Genomic DNA, 23,149 nt, shown 5'->3' with positions numbered 1-23,149 from the left:
ACTCCTGACCTCAGATAATCCACCTGCCTCGGCCTCCCAACGTGTTGGGATTACAGGCGTGAGCCACCACACCCAGCCAGAAGCCCCTGCTTCGAATGGGGCAGAGCAGGGACAGTGAGAGATGCTGCTCTGCCGGTGGGGAGGATGGCTCCCGCCAACATCCAGCAAGCACTTCCTACCCAGAATCCAGGACTGTGCCAAACACTGCATGAATTCAGTCACTGAAGCCTTGTGGCACTTCTAGGAAGCACTGCTTGTTCTAAACCCCCGTTTTGAAGCTGAGGTAACTGAGGCAGAGGAGTTAAGTAACGCCCAGAGTCCACAGGCTGGGCTCTTCCCATAGGACCGCCTCCTGAAACCCAGTCTTGCTCATGGGCTTCTCTGGGATCAGATAGGACTTGGCACAACTGTGCCTCAAACTTCCGAGTCCCCACATGCCAGCTCAGGCATAGCATGCCTTGGGAGAAAGGGCTGACAGATTGGAACTGTGTCTAGCTTTTGTTGGGGCTCAGAAAACAGTGCCCCCAAATGGCCTCAGCAGCAGCCTCAGATGCAAAAGTTTTCCTCTGACCTTCTCCTGCCTCCCTCTCTCGGTCCATTGTCCTGGAGGCACCATAGAATCCCTCTTCCCCAAAGCCGGGCATAGAAACCAGAACTCCTTCTCCCCAAAGCCAGCCACAAAACCTAAAAATATGACTCTAACTTTCCCTCCGCCTTTCTGTGTAAAAATTGGTTATAAAGAAATTCTTGGCTGGACGTGGTGGCTCACACCTGTAATCCCAGCACTTTGGGAGGCTTGGGCGGGCGGATCACCTGAGGTCGGGAGTTCAAGACCAGCCTAACATGGAGAAACCGTCTCTACTAAAAATACAAAATTAGCCGGGCATAGTGGCGCCCGCTACTCGGGAGGCTGAGGCAGGAGAATCGCTTGAACCTGGGAGGCGGAGGTTCAAGTGAGCCAAGATTGTGCCACTGCATTCCAGCCTGGGCAACAAGGGTGAAACTCCGTCTCAAAAAAACATATTCTTCAGGCTGGGCGCAGGCTGAGGTGGGAGGATCACCTGAGGTCAGAAGTTTGAGACCAGCCTGGCCAACATGGTAAAATCCCGTCTCTACTAAAAATACAAAAATTAGCCAGGCGTGGTAGTGGGCGCCTGTAATCCCAGCTACTCGGGAGGCTGAGGCAGGACAATCATTTGAACTCGGGAGGCGGAGGTTGCAGTGATTGCGCCACTGCACTCCAGCCTGGGCAACAGAGCCAGACTCCATCTCAAAAAAAAAAAAAAAAAAAAAAGGTTATTCGATCTATTTTGTTTGACTGTAGGTCATAAGACCCCCATTCCAGAGGGTCCTGCCCCACATCCAGGAGAAAGGAATGCTGCTCAGAGAGACCAGGAAGGATCTAGACAGACAGGCCTTGCTGGGTTTCCCCAGTCTATCAGCATTCGATCAGGCCCTTTTTATCCCTGTTTCTCCATAGCTCTCTATACTTTGTTAAGCCCAAGCACAAAATAAAAATGGACAATTTCCCCTGGATCTTTGGGTCTTCATGCTGAAGGCTCCCGTGTATACATGTTAAATACATTTACATGCCTTCTCTCTAATTAATCAGCCTCATGCAGGTGATTTTCAGCAAACCTCCAGGGGCCAAGGGCCTTGCCCCCCCCACTTTTGTTGTTTGCTCACATACCTAGTACATGGAATTTGTTTCTTAACTGTGTGTTCCTTTAATTCATTTATATGATCCATGCTAGTGAACTTGGGAATACAGAACTAAGCTTTATTGAAATCACTGAAGGTGGCTGGGTGTGGTAGCTCACACCTGTCATCCCAGAACTTTGGGAGGCCGAGGCAGGCGGATCACCTGAGGTCAGGAGTTGAGACCAGCCTGGCCAATATGGTGAAATCCCATCTCTACTAAAAATACAAAAATTAGCCGGGTGTGATGGTATGTGCCTGTGGTCCCAGGTACTCAGGAGGCTGAGGCAGGAGAATTGCCTGAACCCAGGAGGCGGAGGTTGCAGTGAGCCAAGATTGCGCCACTGCACTCCAGGCTGGACGACAGAGCAAGACTCCATCTCAATCAATCAATCAATAAAAAGACTTCAGATAATTATTGAAGTTGCCATGAGAAATCACTGCAACAGTAGAGAGATTAGAACACAGGAACTCCCGGATTATTTGGTGGCAAAGTGAGGTGGGGAGAGGAGAACACTTCTACCCCAGCACAACAGCAAAGAGGAAATATTGATGCTCAGCAAATTAGAAGTCCTCTCCAAGCCCTCCCCTGCCTGCTTTCATCCTGGTCTCTCTAGTAGTCCTCCTTTTACGTTAGTGAAGGAAACAACACAAGCTCATGCCTGTATCCACTGAGAAGGGCTCTCAGGACTCATTCATCAGGACAGACACATCATCCTTTCCAAGAGCTGTCATCTTCCTTCAGCTCTGCCCAACTGCCACACAGCCAAGGCACTTCATACTATAGTGATATGGTTTGCCTGTGTCCCCACCCAAATCTCATCTTGAATTGTAGCTCCCATAATTCCCTTGTGTTGTGGGGGGGACCCAGTGGGAGATAACTGAATCACGGGGGTGGTTTCCCCTATACTGTTCTCATGGTATTGAATGAGTCTCATGAGATCTGATGGTTTTATAAGGGAAAACCCCTTCCACCTGGCTCTCTCATTCTCTCCTGTCTGCTGCCATGTAAGACGTGCCTTTTACCTTCTGCCATGATTATGAGGCCTCCCCTCATTAAACCTCTTTTTCTTATAAATTGCCCAGTTTCGGGTATGTATCAGCAGCTTGAAAACAGACCAACACACACAAGGACAGGCACCTTATGCAGGAATGTGCAGTTCACGTCAATGCCATTCACAGACTGGCTGCTGTCTAACCAATTCCTCATTCCACTGAGACTGGAAAATAACACAATGACTATCGACAGTGGAGAGGAATAACCTTCAAACCCATATATAATCATTTTATGAATTTGGTGATTACAAATCTTATTGGGTGACCCAGCAACTCCATTACTGGATATATACCCAAAGGAATATAAATAGTTCTATTATAAAGATACATGCACATGTATGTTCATTGCAGCACTATTCACAATAGCAAAGACATGGAATCATCCTAAATGTCCATCAATAACAAAGAAAATGTGGTACCTATACACCATGGAATACTATGCAGCCATAAAAAAGGAACAAGATCATGTCCTTTGCAAGGACGTGAATGGAGCTGGAGGCCACTATCCTTAGCAAACAAATGCAGGAACAAAAAACCAAATACCATATGCCGTGGGAGCTAAATGATGAGAACATGTGGACACATAGAGGGGAACAACACACACTGGGGCCTGTCGGAGGGTGGAGGGTAGGAGGAGGGAGAGGATCAGGAAAAGCAACTAATGAGTACTAGGCTTAATACCTGGGTGATGAAACAATCTGTACAACAAACCCCCATGACGCAAGTTTACCTATGTAACAAACCTGCACTTATACTCCTGAACTTAAAAAAAAAAATCTTATTGGGAAAAAATATTAAAGAAATGCTAAGTATTATTACCAACTTTAATATTTGTGATATTTTTAAAACTTTCAAAATGTTGCCACCACTACCATTTAACTAAAACTCTGGGTCTTTTTAAAAAAGAAATTAGATGATCTGAGATTGAATTTGAGAGATCCCTGACAGCATATACAACTTTTCATCCAAAATACGTAGCTGCCCCCTTATCTCCCAGTTAAATAGTTATTAGCATTACTCGCCAGTGATCACACAGCAACAAAGCGTCATTTGGAACGAATACCAACTCATTTGCTGTAACTACGGATTACTTTTTTTTTTTTTTTTTTTTGAGACAGAGTCTCACTCTGTCACCCAGGCTGGAGTGCAGTGGCATAATCTCGGCTCACTGCAACCTCTGCCACCTGGGTTCAAGTGATTCTCCTGCCTCAGCCTCCCAAGTAGCTGGGATTACAGGCACACGCCACCATGCCTGGCAAATTTTTATATTTTTAGTAGAGACAGGGTTTCACCATACTGGCCAGGGTGGTCTCAAACTCCTGACCTTGTGATCCGCCCGCCTTGGCCTCCCAAAGTGCTGGGATTACAGGCGTGAGCCACCATACCGGGCCAACTATGGATTACTTTTAAAAACCAAATCACGCAGCTGATAATGTGACTTCCCAGAGCAAACAGGAATATTTTTATTCATTTCACAAATATTTCTTCCTTTCTTTTTTTTTTGAGACGGAGTTCCTCTCTTGTTGCCCAGGCTGGAATGCAATGGCACAATCTCAGCTCACTGCAACCCTGCCTCCCAGGTTCAATCGATTCTCCTGCCTCAGCTTCCCAAGCAGCTGAGATTACAGGCGTGCCCCACCATGCCTACCTAATTTTGTAGTTTTATAGAGACGGGGTTTCACCATGTTGGCCAGGCTGGTCTCAAACTCCTGACCTTAAGTGATCCACTCACCTCGGCCTCTCAAAGTGTTGGGATTACAGGCGTGAGCCACCATGCCCGTCCATTTCACAAATATTTATTAAGCACCTACTATGTGCCAGGAAGTGAACAAAACAGACCAGTGCATTGGAGGAATATGATGCTGATGCCAGGGTTCCCTGGTTGGGAAGGTAGTCCACTAATGCCCGTCTAGGGATCATGACAAATCACATGGAAGAAATGACAACAGGGCAAACTTCCTCAGGGTTGGGATTATGGGATGTGCATCCACTGACGAAGTGCTAACCAACCCCCAAACCCTGCGACTTCTGCAGGGGCAGGCTGCTGAGCCTGCGAGACCCACACACCATGCCAGGCGTCCCGTCTTGGTGAAAAGACACAGAGAAAGAATTCAGAGATGCTGCTGCCTTCAGTATGAGTAATTTCTGTGTGGCCTGGGGCAAGGTACTATACCACTGATTCTGACTTTTTTTTTTTTTTTTTAAAGGAAGGCATTCCTCTAGTCCCTCAATTAAGGCTGAGAATACGCCCTTGCCCAGTTCGTGGATGATGAAGCTGCTTTTTCCTAAGACCTGGGTGAGACACTCAACAACCAAACCAATTCATGAGCATCTTGGTGGCTCAGGCCATTGTCCTAGCCTCTGCTCCCAGAGGGCCCAGAAGCTCCTCACCTGTTGGTCTCCTGCCTGAGCTCACCCAGCTGGAGGCTCAGGTGCTGCTGGTGGGGCTGGGCCTCCTGGCCAGGTCTGGCCGCTGGGGGATAGCCCTCTTCCGCTTCATCCATGTCCTTATCTACCCCTTCAGTCTCACAGGTAGGCTCAAAGTGGGCTTGGAGCTCTGCAAATCACACAAGACATGACCATGGTGAGCAAATCAGGCCAGTAGGGCCTGGGGTCACAGACACCTGGGTCAGCAAACCGGGCTGTTTGGAAGCTGGCCTGGCCCGTGCCATGCTCCATTAGGGGACTGCTGACTTTACAAATGGAGAGGAGACCGTTCTATTTGGTTCTCTGCAGCGTAAAGCTGATCACGCCAGTTTCCAGAGGAAGAAATTGAGGCTTAAGGATATAAAGCGAGCCAAGGCCAGCATTCAAAGGGTACAACCAGGCCAGGCGCGGTGGCTTATGCCTGCAATCCCAGCACTTTGGGAGGCTGAGGCAGGCAGATCACTTGAGGTCAGGAGTTCAAGACCAGCCTGGTCAACATGGTGAAACCCCATCTCTACTAAAAAATATATACAAAAATTAGCCGGGGCCAGGTGCAGTGGCTCACGCCTGTAATCCCAGCACTTTGGGAGGCTGAGGTGGGCAGATCACAAGGTCAAGACATCAAGACCATCCTGGCCAACATGGTGAAACCCCGTCTCTACTAGAAAAATTAGCTGGGTGTGGTGGCGCGCACCTGTAGCCCCAGCTACTCGGGAGGCTGAGGCAGGAGAATTGCTTGAACCCGGAAGATCGAGATTGCAGTGAGGCGAGATCACGTCACTGCACTCCAGCCTGGTGACAGAGCAAGACTCCGTGTAAAGTAATAATTAATTAATTAATTAATTAATTAGCTGGGCGTGGTGGTGCGTACCCCTGTAATCCCAGCTACTTGGAAGGCTGAGGCACGAGAATCACTTGAATCCAGGAGGTGGAGGCTGCAGTGAGCTGAGATTGTGCCACTGCACTCCAGCCTGAGTGATAGAGCAAGACTGTCTCAGAAAAAAAAAAAAAGAAAGAAAGAAAAAAAGAAATAGGTACAGCCAGACTGCCACCCAAGCCTGTGCTGTTTTTACTACAGAAGATGTCTGCTTGGAGTGGGAGAGGAATTAGGCACTGGGGTTTCCCAAGCCTCTCCTGCAGCCGAGCCTGGGCTACACAGTGCATTCAGGAGGGTGAGCCGGAGCCAATCAGCAGGGGGCTGAAGGAAAGGGGGAAACCGTGACGGCAACAGAATGGGCTGTAAAGCCTCCCTTAGCAGGAAGAAGTTGCCAGAGAAGGAGAATCAACTTTGGTAACGTTTCAAAAAGGAAATCGGGCCGGGCGCGGTGGCTCAAGCCTGTAATCCCAGCACTTTGGAAGGCCGAGACGGGCGGATCACGAGGTCAGGAAATCGAGACCATCCTGGCTAACCCAGTGAAACGCCATCTCTACTAAAAAATACCAAAAAAAAAAAAAAAACTAGCTGGGCGTGGTGGCGGCGCCTGTAGTCCCAGCTAATGGGGGGCGGAGGCGGGAGAATGGCGTGAACCCGGGAGGCGGAGCGTGCAGGGGGCTGAGATGGCGCAAGTGGACCCCAGCCTGGCGGAAAAAACGGAGACCCCGTCTCAAAAAAACAAAAAAACAAAAAACAAACAAACAAAAAAAACAAAAACAAAAAGGAAATCGACAAAAACCAAAGATTTCTGTAACTACTATGTGATGACTCGGAGAGAGGAATCTGAGCCACTGTATTGTCAATTACCCAGAAGGCATTCCTCAGTGCACAATGAGGGGGATACCAGGGGACTGGAGGATCCTTCCTCTCTGGCCCCATGCTCCCTTTTTATTTTATTTTTATTTTATTTATTTTTATTGAGATGGAATCTCACTCTGTTGCCCAGGCTGGAGTGCAGTGGCATGATCTCGGCTTACTGCAACCTCCACCACCTAGGTTCAAGCGATTTTCCTGTCTCAGCCTCCGAGTAGCTGAGATTACAGGCATGTGCCACCAAGCCTGGCTAATTTTTTGGTATTTTTAGTAGAGACGGGATTTCACCATGTTGGCCAGGCTGGTCTCGAACTCCTGACCTCAGTTGATCTGCCCACCTCGTCCTTCCAAAGTGCTGGAATTACAGGCGTGAGCCACCGTGCCCAGCCCCATGCTCCCTTTTGAGATCGTGAGTTTAGTCTATGTGCAGTCACCTTCATTATGCTTCAGGGACATGTAAATACAGCAGCATGAGATGCTCTCAGAACTGCAGCATCAGCCCTGCAAGAGGTCTATGACAACATGCATTTAATTGCAAGGAAGTAGATAACCAAGATGGAAAGGAGAAAAGCAACAACTGTTGAACGAAGAGGATACTTCTTATCTTTTCACGGCCTAAAGCTGACCTTGACCACAAAGGGGGCGCTCACCTGGGATGAGAATGGTGACCGCGGCCTGCACCGCTCGGCGGATGATGTTGTCCATCGCGAACATCCAGTGGGGCCTAATTAAGTGGTTCCTCAAAATTTTATTTACCTAAAAAAACAAAGAAAAATCACAAAAATCCAGATTTCTAGTGCATTGCACGGAGAATCATGACAATCTATACTCATCCTCTTGGGGACCGCATGCAATTGGCCAGTTCACCCAGATGCCACTTCCTGGACTTCACTGTTTAGGAGGAGCTGCTGAAGCTCAGAGTTCGGGTGCACACAGTTAAGAAGAGATGGGGGCTATGGAGTAAATGGTCACTGAATTCCACGATCTGGTGTGTTCCCTAGGGCCAGATGGAGCACTTACGGCATCCTGAAATCCGAACAGCACCAGGTGAATCTGACTGATGGACGAGCTGTCAAAGTCCAGGTCCACCTTGAGCTTTGATATTGTGGTCGCCATCACCCGGTGCTCTGGGGAACGGATGAAGTCCCTCAGGATCCCAATGATTTGCTTGATGTGGCCAACTGAGAGATGCAACTCTTCGGAACTCTGACAACACACACAAATCATTTTCACTGAGTGAGTCGGATTGAGAAAGCGAGAATTCAGAACATACTGGCGGAAGCAAGATAGTCCATTTGCTAAGAAACTTGTGGAACTCCCAGGTGAGAAGGGGTCTCTGTTGGTTCCTGGAATTCCCTCCATAACCTTCCTGTCAGGGTTCTGGCCTCTTCTCCCTGGTGGGTGCACGGCTAAGCCCCTCTGTGAATGGTCTCCTGTTTAACCCCTTGTAAGAGCCCCCATCAAGGCCATAGACATAGTTCAGAGCGGAGCAGCAGCCTTTTCCTAAAAGGCCCTTTTCCATCCAAAATAAGGGAGGGGGGCCGGGCGTGGTAGCTCACACCTGTAATCCCAGCACTTTGGGAAGTCTAGGCAGGCGGATCTCCTGAGGTCAGGAGTTCGAGACCAGCCTGGCCAATAAGGCGAAACCCCATCTCTACTAAAAATACAGAAATTAGCTGGGTGTGGTGGCAGGCACCGTGTAATCCCAGCTACTCGGAAGGCTGAGGCGGGAGATTCACTGGAACCTAGAAGGTGGAGCTTGCAGTGAGCCAAGACCACACCGCTGTACTCCAGCCTGGGCGACAGTGAGACTGTCTAAAAAAAAATAATAAAGATTAAAAACCAATAATAATAAACTGAAATAAGGGAGGGGGCTCGGTTTACCAGTCCTGCGCCCTAGTTCAAAGTCAGATATTTTCACCCATAACCACCTTCCCCAAGGTGGCTGTTCTCCCAGCTTCTGAGGGCAGCTCCAGCATGTCCTACAGTTGGGGATTCACTCCAGGACTCAAAACCGGATCATGACAGAGGCCAGAGAAAGTGCTTCGGGCTTTCTGCTACAATCTGGCTGGTTTTCACCAGGTGGCAGCACCGCCCCACCAATGCCTAGAATCACTGCGGTATCTGCAAATCTATGTTTCGGCAGAGCTTTTTTCTTTGTATTTTCTTTTGTTTTGTTGGGAAAGGGAAGGACATTAGGGAAACATTTACAGTGATCACTGTAACTATGCAGATGTTCCAGGGCGGCAGGAACCGAGGTCCCTGACTGGACCTGTCTGGGGACTGGGACTTGGGCAGAGGGAGCGGGAAGAGTCGGTGCCCTCCCTCGGGCAAGCACCTGGGCCACGCACTCCTGCAGGTTGGAAACCACCTGGTTCTGCTCCTCCCAGAGGATTTTGTACAGGATGGCGCGGCGCTCACTGTCCTTGCGCAGCAGGAAGAGGCCTGGGTCCCTGTCCTCCGGGGATGAGGCCAAGCCGCGGTCTTCCAAGGCTGAGCTTTCATCTGGAACACTGTGGACAAACACGTGTGACAATCTCTGTGCATGCCGGGGCCTGTCCCGGGGTGTGGGACGCTGGAGGAGGGCTGAGAGGTAACTGCGACGCAGTCCCTGTGCTCAAGATGAAATTGTCAGAGGAAGGACAGACATGCAGTGTTCTGTCAACCCCCACAGGACCGGATCAATCGACGTTTGCGTGATCAGGGCAATCAGGATGGATCAGGTGAACATCAGGGCGGACAACCGGATCGCCAGTTCGTCGAACTTTTGCGTCGATCATTCCGGGAACACCAGGACAGGGGAGGGAAGGGCAGGGACAGCGAGTGAATGAAGCGCCCTCCTTGCCAGGATGGGACCGCCCAGCCGCCGTACTGCCCTGCAGAAGGGAAGCAAAACCCCTCAGCGGCCATCTGCTTGGGCCCAGGGAGGTGCCTTGTGGCAGAGGACTGCCAGCACCCTTTCAGGCCCGCAGCGGAGGGACAGGATGCGGGTGTACCTGAGAAGGTGGCCAAGGTGATGCCTGGGCGCCCGGGTCCTCTCAAAGAGTGCGTCAGGCTGGGCGTCGGAGTCCGGGGAGACGGAGCTGTGCTCACTGCTGCTGGTGGCCATGGGCTCCCCCTGTGTGGGCAGGGCCAGGACGACACCCCGGGGACCTTCTGTAGGGGGACAGCCAGACACCGAATGGGGAGCCTCAGAGAGGGACGGGGTAGGGCTGAGTCCCTGGCAGCCCCTCAGGCCCAGGTGAATTGCCCAGGCACCCAGGATCCTGGAGAAATGTGGGTCGGGCGGGGTATGGGCCCCAGGTGCTGTATTTCTACTCCGATGCATGCAGTCGGGGGGGTCCCTCATGCAGCAAGTTGCTGAGTCACTCTGTGGTGGCTTCTGACCCTGATCGGTACCAGGGAAAAGAGGATAAACTGCTTCCTTTTCAGGGGCCACTCTTACATCATTGCCAGTTAGGACTTACTGCCCCAGAAGGTGTCACTGGACTTTGGTGGCCTGCAGGACAGCCACCTCAGGCAAACCTCCCTGACACATCCTTTCATCAAGGTCAGGGTTGGCACATGATGACAAGCCAGGCTCCAAAACTGAAGCCCCAGGCTCTGCACGTGGGGAAGACAAAGAACCCCAGCTGGGGTACCTCTAGCCCCCCCACTCTCTTCCCAATCCTGAAGGAACAACTTCCAGCAGAGGGCAGTCCAGCCACCCAGAGACGCCCCGGGCCTCTGTCAGAAGATCCAGGTGCATTTATTAGTTAAATTCTGACAACCTCCAAACCTACTGCATAGGTCCCGTCACTCTTTACAAAAATGGGCATGACGTGAGCAGCCTAGTACTCTGGACAGCCAGAACTCGCCCTCCTGAGCAGCAGAGAAGCCCAGGGGCCCAGCATTCATGTGGCCAGGGTGCTGCCCCAGCTGGCCAGGGAGGCCTCACCTGAGGGCTTGAAGGCAATTCGGTTCTTCTTGCCCTTGTTCACCTGCCTTAAGAAACCCTCTCTCAGTAGCTCAGCGGTGGTGGCACGTTTGTGGGGGTCAGGCTCGAAACAGGATAAAATGAAGGCTCGGGCTTCAGCTGAAAGAGCTTCTGGAATCTCAGGGTGGATCTTAAACATGCCCACCTGTGTTTAAGGGCGAGACAACCGATGTGTCAGTGAGGCCTTGGGTGAATTCGGGTATCCACGTCTCAGTCCAAAGCTCCTGTACACCTGGCACAGGGCGGGCATAACCCATGCCTCCACCCCGAGGTGGAGTCCATTTCCCGCCCTGCCCCCGGCATCTTGTGACTTGACTTTGACCAACAGATGGTGACAGAAGTGACATGGTGAGAGTTTCGGGGCCTGGGCCTTAAGAGGTCTTGTGGCTCCGCTAGTCCCCCTTAAAGCCCCGAGAATACCATGCAGAGAGGAGGCCCAGGAGGCACAACCCCGTGGAGAGGACGCCCCAGCCATCCCAGCTGGAACTGCCCCGAGGGAGGGGCCTCTCAGGCCACTCTGCTCCAGCCAAACCACCTTAGCTGCAACCACGTGAGTGAGCCCAGGCGAGACCCACAGAAGAGCCAACAGCTCACGGAGGCATGAGAAAAAGCCATCGCTTTAAGCTTCTGAAATTTTGGGGTGGTTTGGTACATAGCAGTAGAGAACTGAGATGGGACTTGGGCCACAGCCTAGGGCGGCATGTCCTCTAAGGATACTCAAAGGCATCTGTTACCTGTTCCCTGACGCACAGGGTCCCCAAGAGATGCCTTTAACACCTCTCAATCCCTCTGCATCCACAGCCCAGATTCCCAGCCTCCAGCTCAAAACCACAAGCAGACAAAACCTTGAGGCTGCCCACGTACAGACAGGTAAGTAATGGCTCTCTGTCCCTGTGACCTGTAGGGAGGCAAGAGTTGGTTCTGAGCTGTCACATCTTGCTGTGACATGGGCATGCTTCCATGACATGTTACATAGCCCCTCCTTCATAACTGTTCCCAGTAGGGTGGCCCTCTCATCTTTTTAGGAGTTGTCACCTTCAGCTTCGCAGTCCACCCTGTGTCTTTTCCAAGCCCACCCAACAATCCAGGCGTGGAAGCTGTTTTGTCCTCCAGACCCACACCCATTCCCAGCTCCTCAGAGCTCCTGGGGGCTGGCTCGGCCTCCACGAGCCCCGCCGAGAGAGCTCAGAGTGCTGCAGTGTAGAGGGTAGAGCCTCCCGACTTCATGTCCCCTTGACTTGGCAGCCATGGCCATGTGCTGTTTCCAACGCACCGCTCCTCCTGGCCAGGCTGCCCAGCTCAGGAGTTACGGATTCGAAGAACACTAAATGCTGGGTGAAATCCCCCCACCGGGTCTGCAATGCAGGGCGCCTCACAGGTGGCTCCTCTCACCTGAGCGGTAGGGAGGTTAAGTCGGCAGTGCTCACAGGCGCTAGGATACAAAGACCAACATTCAGGCAAGAACATGAAGAGGAAAGGGTGGCCTCTCCCCTGGCTCTCAGAAGACAGCAAATGTGGGCAGCACGCTGACACCTGGCCGGGATGTCCTCTTTAAGGGTGCTTTGCTGTGACCCAAAAGGTCCTCACATAGGTCTCCTGGGGCCACTGTAACAAAATACCACAAACTGGGTGGCTGAAACAACAGGAGCTTATTATCTCACAGTCCTGGAGGCCGGAAGTTCAAGATCCAAGTGTTGGCAGGGCCAGGGACTCCTGAAACATGTAGGGAATCCCCCTTTGCCTCTTCTAGCTTCTCGTGGTCTTCAGGTGGTCTCTGGCACTCCTTGGCTCCTAGATGCACCCCCCTCACTCGTCTGCCTCCCCGAGGCATTCCCCTGGGAATCGCACTTTGTCTTCTGAGCATGTGTGTTCAAGTCTCCACTCCCACCCCCCAACTTTTTGAGACAGGGTCTCACTTGTTCACCCAGGCTGGAATACAGTAGCATGATTATAGCTCACTGCAGCCTCCAACTCCTGGGCCCAAGGGATCCTCCCACCTCAGGTTCCTGAGTAGCTGGGACCACAGGTGTGTGCCACCAAATGGGCTAATTTTTTAATCTTTTGTAGACACAGGGTCTTGCTATGTTGCCCCAGGGGATCTTGAACTCCTGGCCTCAAGTGATCCTCCTGCATCAGCCTCCCGAAGTGCTGGGATTATAGGGGTGAGCCACTGCACCTGGCTCAAATATCCCCCCCTTTTTAAAAGACACCAGGCTGGTCCAAGTGCAGTGGTGTTTGCAGCTAGTTGATGACAAACAGTTACAGATTTCTTTGTTCCTTCTCCACTCCCACTGTTTCACTTGACTAGTTAAAAAAATAAAAAGATTAAAAAAAGAAAAAAAAAGTATAAAGACACCAGTCATACTGGATTAGGGCCCACGTTCCAGACCCCATTTTCATTTGATTTTCTTTGTAAAGACCCTATTTCCAAAGAAGGTCACATTCTGAGGTACTGGGGGTTAGGACTTCATAGATCATTTTTGGGTGACACAGTTAAATCTGCAACAGTCCCTTCGGGGGAAAGAGAGTTTCCTTTGTTTCAGATACTGCCCAGAAGTTTCTTGAAATTTTTCTAAAGCATTGAAGGGTCCCAGAAATAAATAACACAGGGGCCATTATTTAATAATAACTTTCTCATTGGCAATGAAAAGTGACTTCATATGCCATCCAAAGAAGTCAATACATTTTCAAACCCTTTGTACAGGCTGGGCACAGTGGCCCTCGCCTGCACTTGGGCGAGGAGCACTTTGGGATGCGGAGGCAGGTGGATCACTGGAGTTGCCAGACCAGCCTGGCCAACATGGTGAAACCTCATCTCTACTAAAAATACAAAATAGCCAGGCATTGTGGCCCATGCCTATAACCCCAGCTACTCAGGAGGCTAAGGCAGGAGAATCCCTTGAACCCGGGACGCAGAGGCTGCAGTGAGCCAAGATCGCACCACTGCACTCCAGCCTGGGCGACAGAGTAAGATTCTGTCCAAAAAAAAAAAGGCCTTTGTACAGTGAATTAGCTAAACAAAAACAAGTGGAGGTGGGGAGCCACTCACGCCCTATTGAGCAATCGAGCCAGTCACAGCCTTCAGCCCTCTCCCAGGTTTCCCGGAAGTCAGCTGGTCAGAAAGCAGCCAGTCATGGCTCTCAGGTGGGCCTCATGTTTTTCTCATCACCCGCTGCTATTTATTCCAACGCTGCTACGGAAGCTGCAGGTTAGATCTACAATGGCCCCAACAGGGTCCACCGCAGATGGTCAAAGTGCTGAGGAAGGTCGTCGCCGTCTTCCAGCCCAGGGGCACTCAGGGTCCTCTTGGGATTGTAGGTGTCAAAAGACTCTTGTCGACTCGAGGTCTTGGCCTTGGCTCTGAACCCCAACAGCTGACAGGAGGGCGAGAAGCCCTGAGAACCTTCTTCAGGGGCCTGGCCAGGCTTAAGAGAGCAGCCAAGGCACCCAAACAGGCAGCACTCGGGACCCATTGAACGTGCTGCCCTCACCTCAACCGGCAGAAACCCATACTCACACCTCCAAGTTCCTTCTGCCTAAGAGGCAAGCAGGGAGCCCGGCACAGACGCACGCCATGAAGACACCATGTTTGGCAGAGAAGCCAGGAAAAGGCCTCTGGAATCACATTCTATCAGGCCCATGTCCACACACTGTGGCCCCATCATCCATAAGCAATGGCCATTCGTCCTTTTGTGAGCCTGCTCTCTCAAGCCAATGCTCCATGGAAGGTCAGTGCTGGAAATGGCATCCGAGGGCCAGAGCCCTGTTTTAGTCCGTTCTCATGCTGCTATGAAGAAATACCTGAGACTGGGTAATTTATAAAGAGGTTTCATTGATTCACAGTTCCACGTGGCTGGGGAGGCCTCAGGACATTGACATTCACGGCAGAAGGCACCTCTTCACAGGGCGGGAGGAGAGAGAATGAGAACCAGCAAAGGGGGAAGCCCTTATAAAACCATCAGATCTCGTGAGAACTCACTATCATAAGAACTGGATGGGGGAAATCGCCCCCATGATTCAATTATCCTCACCAGGTCCCTCCCACAACACGTGGGGATTATGGGAAGTACAGTTCAAGATGAGATTTGGGTAGGGACACGGCCAAACCATATCAAGCCCCTTCCATGTTTCTAAGTATACACGAGGCCAGAAGCTGCACACCTGACCTTGGGTACACAGGGGTGTCCTGGCATCAGCTTCCCGTGAGGCCACAAGGAAGGACATCCCTTTCCACAATTTTGGCTGCTCAGCCGTAAAAACCCCCACTCACAATGCTCAATCTACACTATGCTGGCCCCAGCACACGGACTGCCCTTCCTGTTAGCTCCGGGAGGGTTGTTGGAATGATAAGGGCTATATTTACCTGATAGCCCAACTCCCACCTCTCCAGAAGCCAGTCAGAAACCTGTCCCCCAAAGGCACAGACCCCACATGGCCTTGGAGTCTTACCCACTGTAAGAGCAAACATGAAGGGAAACTAAGGGCCTGGATTCTCCCTGTTGAAAATAAGGGGAAAGGGCCTTCCCCCACCCCCACCCCACCCAGCTTTCTTAGAGCCTTGACTTCAGAGAACTTATAATTGTAAGGTTCTTTCTGTCTCCAAATTACATGTGAATCTTTCAAACAGCTAAATAAGCCTCTTGCCAGAAATGTCTTTTGCAAGGACCTGGAAGCCATCTCTTTGAAATGTAATCATCAAAGAAGAGAGGGTCTCTATCTCCTAGTTTCCTTTTCTTTTTTTTAAACTTGTCATCTTTTATTAATTTTTTCATAACTCTGCTCTCCCCAGAAATAGGAAGGTAGATTTTTCACTCTGGTGGTGGCTTCACTCCAAAACTAACTACCTACTGTCTTAAAGATACGAGTTTAGTGTTCTCCTTTTTTTTTTTTTTTTTGAGGCGGTGTCTTGCTCTGTCACCCAGGCTGGACTGCAGTGGTGCAATCTCGCAATCTCGGCTCACTGCAACCTCTGCCTCCCGGGTTCAAGCGATTCTCCTATTTCAGCCTCCCAAGTAGCTGGGATTACAGGCGTGCCCCACCACGTCCAGCTGATTTTTGTGTTTTGTATTAGAGATGGGGTTTTGCCATGATGCCCAGGCTGGTCTCTAACTCCTGACCTCAGGTGATCTACCCATCTCGGCCTCCCAAATTGCTGGTATTAACAGGTGTGAGCCACCAGTCCCGGCCTATATTTTCCTTTGGATGAAGCCAAACAGTGAACACAAATGGTTCCCCCAATCACCAGGTGAGTCTAAGATGAGCTCTGTGTGACAAATGGCGCCACCAAGTTGTCTTCCTTGAGGGCCGGTTCTGGTTTCTCTTGAGATCCCAGACGTCACGGGTTGTGTCTGCTCGGCTCTATGAAGCTGTGAGATTGCTTTCCGTCCCTGCAGTCTCAGCAGATCGCCTGTGACGCATCTCGCACGCTGGTTTAATGCTTATTCAATAAAAAACGGTCTCCTTCTCTCCTACCTTTGTGGAGAGGCTTTCTGCATTGGGAGGAGACTTTGTTTTGAATTCTACTTCCCAACCACGCCCAACCTCAATCACAAAGCATGACTTACTTTGAACATCGCTGCCTGCGGCTCACCGAGCTCATGGAACGGAGGCTTGCTGGTGGCCATCTCGATGATGGTGCAGCCCAGCGACCAGATATCGGCTGGGGCACCATACCCACGAGGCCCTTGGTCAATTATCTCAGGTGCCATGTACTGCAGGGTGCCTATTTGGAAAAAAACAAACAGACTGTGGGTACCATATTGCTCAGAAACTAAGTGGCCTGTAGTCCCAGCTACTCGGGAGGCTGAGGCAGGAGGATCACCTGAGCCCAGGTGTTGGAGACCAGCCTGGGCAATATAGCAAGACCTTGTCTCTAAAACAAAACAAAAAACCCACCACTAACTGTGAAATGAATGGCTTCATGAATGGCAGATGGAGTCTTGTCCCATGCATAAATTTTTTTCTTTCTTTTTGAGACAGAGTCTCATTCTGTCGCCCAGGCTGGAGTGCAGTGGCGTGATCTCGGCTCACTGCAAACTCCACCTCCTGGGTTCAAGCGATTCTCATGCCACAGCCACCCAAGTAGTTGGGAATAGAGGCACAAACCACCATGCCCGGCTAATTTTTGTATTTTTAGTAGAGACGAGGTTTTACCATGTTGGCCAGGCTGGTCTCGAACTCCTGACCTCAGGTGATGTGCCTGCCTCGGCCTCCCAAAGTGCTGGGATTACAGGCGTGAGCCACTGCACCTGGCCTGGTTGCATCTTTCTTTGACCAGAGACATGCAACATGCCTTCCTTTAATACTAACCACGTGGAGAGAGGACTGCCTGGCCCCTCAAAGGACAAATCGCGCAATTCAGTCAGCACATATTAGTACATGCCAAATACAGGGAAGCCAGAACGTGAGAAACACAGCCTGGTGGTAGGGAGCTGCCTAGTGGAGGAGATAGACAGAATGCTGGCAGCGGTGGCAGTAATGGCAAAATGTGGTAGGTACTAGGACAGAGAAATACACAGAAGGCTACAAGAACATTAATAAAATAGGGTTTGACTCTCTGCCTGGTTCGGGTCAGGGAAATCTATGGCTGTGTCCATTTGGGTCTCTGACGAGTAAATGCCAAGACGAGATGAAACATACGAGAGATTTACTGGGGAGAAAGTCTCTGAAGGACAAAGTGGGAGGGACCGGGGCGGGCAGGGCCGGCTACAGACCACACGGCAGGTTCAACACCTGGGAGCGGAGGGGAAGGCAGAATCGGGGACAATCTGGGATGGCAGAGCAGCCCAGAGAGGGCTTCAGCCAGGCCGCTGGGGAGTCTGCAGCCCAAAGTCATCTGCTGGAAGAGTCCCACCTGGGTTCTAGCACCCCTGCCAGGCTCAGGCCTTAGTGGGCAGCAGCCTGGGTAAAGTGTGACTTTGCTGGGTTGGTAGCCAGGGTGGTCAGGGAAGCAGGGTCCTACTGCGAAGGCCGGAGAGCTGGACAAAGGGGATCATGGGTGTGAGATAGACAGCGGGTCTGGGGAACAAGCCATGTCTGACACAGGGCAGGGTGTGGGAAGAGTTAAGGAGGCAATGGCAAGGGCACAGGCCCAGGGGCAAGCTGGGTGGGCCCAGGGCTCTGGTTTGGACGTGCTCTTGTGGGTCACAAGCTACCAGAGGTGTGCCACAGGGAAGGTGGTGATCAGCTGTGGCGGCGGGAAGCTGAAGGGTTGTTGAGGGGAGACAGCACAAGGGGAGGTTAGTAAAGGACTCTGCGAATAACATCCTTTGTTTTCCTTAAAACTCAGCTTGTGCAAAGGGGACACGTGTGGAAGTGACAGCAGCTACTGGGGGCTGGCAAAGAAGACAGCAAAGTCAGAGATGACCTTGGCCACGCATGAATAGAACACCGAAACCCAGAGAAATTCAAAGAACTATCTCAGGATTACACAACCAAAGGTTTCCTGAGTTTTAATCAATGAAAGCAGGGACGGGCACGGTGGCTCACACCTGTAATCCCAGCACTTTGGGAGGCCAAGGTGGGCGGATCACCTGAGGTCAGAAGTTCGAGACCAGCCTGGCCAACATGGCGAAACCCCGTCTCTACTAAAAATACAAAAATCAGCCAGGCGTGGTGGTGGGTGCCTGTGATCACAGCTACTCAGGAGGCTGAGACAGGAAAATCCCTTGAACCTGGTTTGCAGTGAGCTGAGAACACACCACTGCACTCTAGCCTTGGTGACAGAATGACTCAGTCTCAAAAAAAAAAAAAAAAAAAAAGAGAGAAAGAAAGCAAAGGGCACACTGGCTAAAAAGAAAGTTTGGAGAAGCCACCTACTACGCGCCCCTCTGGAAGATCCCACGTCTTATTAGCATTCTTTCCGTGCCCATTTTAAATACTCTAGGGGCAGCTGTGATGGACAGAATGTCCTACGATGATGGCAACGTTCTATTCTGTGTGGTTAAATATGGTAGTCACTAGCCTCATATATTTGACTGTTGGGCCCTTGAAATGTAGCTAGTGAGACTGAAGAAATGCATTCTTAAGTTTTAATTTTATTCAATTCCAAGTGACTTAAATATAAATTTAAATATGAATTGGGTTGTATCAGTGAGCACAACAGATCGGTGAGGCACAAATGATGGCTTTGGTCTCCAGAGCTGATGCCCTGGCGGGGAAGTGTTCAGTGAGCTGCAGAGTTGGGCAACATGGCGGCACATTACACTTGATGCCCTGTTAGGAAATCCCAGAGCCCCAAGAAGGGAACGTCCGGTGACATAATATCCCCTATGGGCTCTTGCTGCTGTAACAGATGGAGAGGTCTTGGCAGGGAATGTGCCTTCTAACGAATCTCTAATTGAGGAAGGATCCGACACCGTGCTTCTTATGAAGTTATCCTCTCTCAGCTCTGCTCTGTGAGGCTGAGTCTGGGATTCTGCTTTGCTTACAGCTCCCCATTAGGCTCTGTAAGCAGGTGGCGCTAAAGAGAGACCCTGGAAGGATGTGGAAGGGAGCGGAGACCTGCTGTGTGCTTGCGGTGGCCCTAAGCTTGACACTGGACCCTCAGTTGGCCCCAGTCTCCAGCTGTGTGTCACCCCATACTTCCAGAACCAGCCTCATCTTGCTCCTCAGAGGTACCTGCTCCAGCCTGGTGACACTCCCTCCCAACAAGTTCTAATCTCACCCTCCCATTTGACCCCCAAGCCCTAGGGGGATAGGCTTCCTGATACCTCAGGGCTTCCCTTTCTGCCTTTTTGGTTTTTGGTACCCAGCAAACAGTTATTTCTATTAAATTCTCTCCGTGGAAATAACTGGGGTTATTTTTGTTTTTCTGCCTGGACCCTAATATAATCACTAAATTTATTTCTTCAAAGAGCAAGAGAATACATTTATAGATGTATCCAGCAGTAGTAAAAAATGCTAAACCAAACATAAATGGCTAATGCTAATTGGCTCTGGTCAAATAACTGTCCATCCTGGTACAATTATTTCATAATTGAAGCCTATTTAGTCTGCTTAATTCTAAATTTGGAGATTTTGCACAGCAAAGGAAACAGTCAGCAAAGTGAAGAGACAACCCACAGAATGGAAGAAAATATTTGCAAACTACCCCTCTGCCAAGGGATTAATCACCAGAACACATAAGGAGCTCACACAACTCTATCGGAAAAAAATCTAATAATTTGATTTTTTTAAATGGGCAAAAAGATCTGAATAGACATTTCTCAAAAGAAGACATACAAATGTCAAACAGGCATATGAAAGGGTGCTCAACATCCCTAATCATCAGAGAAATGCAAATCAAAACCACAGTGAGATAGTATCTCACTGCAGTTAAAATGGCTGATATCCAAAAGACAGGCAAAAACAAATGTGGGCAAGGATGTAGAGAAAAGAGAACCCTCACACACTGTTGGTGGGAATATAAATTAGTACAACCACCATGAAGAACAGTTTGGAGATTCCTCAAAAAACTAAAAAGAAAGTTATCATAGGATCCGGCAATCCCACTCCTAGGTATATACACAAAAGAAAGGAAATCAGTGTATCAAAGAGATATCTGCACTCCCGTGTTTGTTGCAGCACTCTTCACCATAGCTAAGATTTGGAGGCAACCTAAGTGTCCATCACCAGATGAATGGATGAAGAAAATGTGGTACTTATATACAATGGAGTACTATTTAGCCATTAAAAGAATGAGATCCTGTCATCTGCAACAACATGGATGGAACTGGAGATCATTATATTAAGCGAAATAAGTCAGGCACAGAAAGACAAACATTACATGTTCTCACTTATTTGTGGGAGCTAAAAATCAAAACAATAGAACTCAGGGACATAGAGAGTAGAAGGATGGTTACCAAAGGCTGGGAAGGGCAGTGGGGGCTGGGGGAAGGTGGGGATGGTTAGTGGGTACAAAAAAAATAGAAAGAATGAATAAGATCTAGTATTTGACAGCACAACAGGGTGACTATAGTCAATACATTTTGGCCGGGCATGGTGGCTCATGCCTACAATCCCAGCACTTTGGGAGGCCGAGGTGGGTGGATCATTTGAGCCCAGGAGTTTGAGACCAGCCTGGGCAACAGAGCGAGACCCCATCTCTACTAAAAATGTACAAAAAATTAGTCAGGGGTGGTGGTGTACACCTGTAGTCCCAGCTACTTGGGAGGCTGAGGTGGGAGGATCACCTGAGCTCAGGAAGTTGGGGCTGCAGTGAACCAAGATCATGCCACTGCACTCCAGCCTGGGCAGATGGGAGTGAGACCTTGTGTCAAAACAAACAAACAAACAAAACAAAAAAACTGTACATTTTAAAAAAATGAAAAGAGCATAATTGGATTGTTTGTAACACAAAGGATAAATGCCTGAGGTAATAAATACCTTATTTACCCTGATGTGATTATTACACATTATATGCCTGCATCAAAATAGTCTATATACCCCATAAATATATATACCTACTATATACCCACAAAAGTTAAAAATAAATTTGCAGATTTTGAAAAATATGGAGCCATGGTGAACAGCACTCTTTCTAAAGGCAAGGACTTAATAATGGCATTCATATTAGTTATTTACTGCTGTTTAAGAAATGATCCCCCAAATCTATCAACTCAAACAACAAACAGTTAGGTCTTACAGAGTTTCTAAGGGTTGAAATCTAGGAGCAACTAGCTAGCTAGGTGGACCTGGCTCAGGGTCTCCCAGGAAGTTGCAGTCTAGACAGCAGTTGGGGCTACAGTCATCTGAAGGCTGGACTGGGGCTGGAGGATCAGTTTCCAAGCCCACTCACTAAGGATAGAGCTAGTGGAGGGTTTCGGTTTTTCACTACATGGGATCCTCCATAGGACTGGCTTGAGACACGGCTTCCCTCAGAGAGAGTGATCCGAGAGAAAGAGGAATGGCACACTGCCTTTTATGATCTAGTCTCCAGGTCACACACCATCACTCCCACTCCTTCCTATTCATTAGAAGCAAGTCACTAAGTCCAGTCCACATTCAATGGGAGGGAACCATGCAAGGGTGTGACTATCAGGAGGTAGGGATCATTGGGGGTCATTTTGGAGGCTGCCTGCCACAAATCTGACTTCTGGTGAGCACTTGATGGCTTACCAATTGTCTCCATGTAGCTTTGTCCATCTGACTCAAACGACTCTGGAAGGTTGGGCAGAGGAAGCACTGTCTACCATTATTCCTGCTTCACACAGGAGGCAACTGAGGTTCAGAGAGGCTAAAGGATTCACTTAGGCTAGAACCCATGTCTTCTACCTCCAAGTTCAGAACTACACACCATGACATCACTCATCCACATGCTACATCAAGAAGCAGCACTGCTGGAAAAAAAAGCTGCCTGAGTAAGAGCATGTAAGGATTTCCAAAACCATGTTGGAGCATCTTTCCATGTCACTGGAAGGTACAGGGCAATAATGGAAAACTGGGTGCTCCATTTTATGCACTACTGTATTCACAGGGTAACCATTCACTCTCAGTACTGCCAACAGAGACGGACACACACAACTATTTCAAATACTCAAGGGAACACTCCCTGGTGGGACGCACGCTGGGTGTGTACATCAGCTATCCCAAAGGCTGGATTCTGTCGAGAAAACCAAGTGAAGATGGCATTGTGGGGCATCTGAATCATGCACAACTCCTGGAAAATTGGGTTGCCTTAAATCTGGCTCTCATAGGCCAGGCACAGTGGCTCACACCTGTGATCCCAGCACTTTGGGAGGCCGAAGCAGGCGGATGGCTTGAGGTCAGGAGTTCGAGACCAGCCTGGCCAACATGGTGAAACCCTGTCTCTACTAAAAGTACAAAAATTAGCCGGGCACGGTGGCGCGTGCCTGTGGTCCCAGCTACTCGGGAGGCTGAGGCAGGAGAATCGTTTGAACCTGGGTGGAGGAGGTTGTACTGAGCTGAGAACATGCCACTGCACTCCAGCCTGGGCGACAGAGTAAGGCTCCATTTCTAAAGAAATAATAATAATAAATAAAAATCTGGTTCTCTTGGGGCCCCATATGCTCCCTAAACTATATTTCCTCCAAGGTATGCCCTAACACACTGGTCACTGGTCACAGCCCACTATGGCTCTTAGGTACCCACACCAGCGCATTGGTGCAGAGTTCAGAACAAGGTGACCAAGAGACCCGCAGGCACTGACTCAGACCCCCTAGGGCACAAAATCCACTGGGGACTCCTGGAGAATTGTCCAACAGGATTTTAAGATTACCAGCAAAGAAGACACACGACAGAAGACA

At 49.9% G+C, this 23,149-nt stretch overlaps 1 protein-coding gene across 2 annotated transcripts in view; it reads right to left on the bottom strand.

The window, feature by feature from the left end:
- The window catches only part of MAP3K15 (mitogen-activated protein kinase kinase kinase 15), a 147,789-nt gene that overhangs the window by 3,563 nt on the left and 121,077 nt on the right, over positions 1-23,149 (bottom strand). For both annotated transcript variants that reach the window (XM_021932574.2, XM_021932573.2), the window contains 7 exons: positions 16,469-16,626; positions 10,866-11,049; positions 9,925-10,084; positions 9,267-9,441; positions 7,949-8,134; positions 7,579-7,684; positions 5,146-5,311 (listed from right to left, as the gene is read on the bottom strand). In XM_021932574.2, the coding sequence (XP_021788266.2) occupies positions 5,146-5,311; positions 7,579-7,684; positions 7,949-8,134; positions 9,267-9,441; positions 9,925-10,084; positions 10,866-11,049; positions 16,469-16,626 (1,135 nt within the window). The remainder of the gene's footprint in view (positions 1-5,145; positions 5,312-7,578; positions 7,685-7,948; positions 8,135-9,266; positions 9,442-9,924; positions 10,085-10,865; positions 11,050-16,468; positions 16,627-23,149) is intronic.

Source organism: Papio anubis, chromosome X (genome assembly GCF_008728515.1).
Source record: "Papio anubis isolate 15944 chromosome X, Panubis1.0, whole genome shotgun sequence".
In the NCBI taxonomy this organism is placed as follows: domain Eukaryota; kingdom Metazoa; phylum Chordata; class Mammalia; order Primates; family Cercopithecidae; genus Papio; species Papio anubis.
This window is presented reverse-complemented; position numbering and strand designations above follow the sequence as displayed.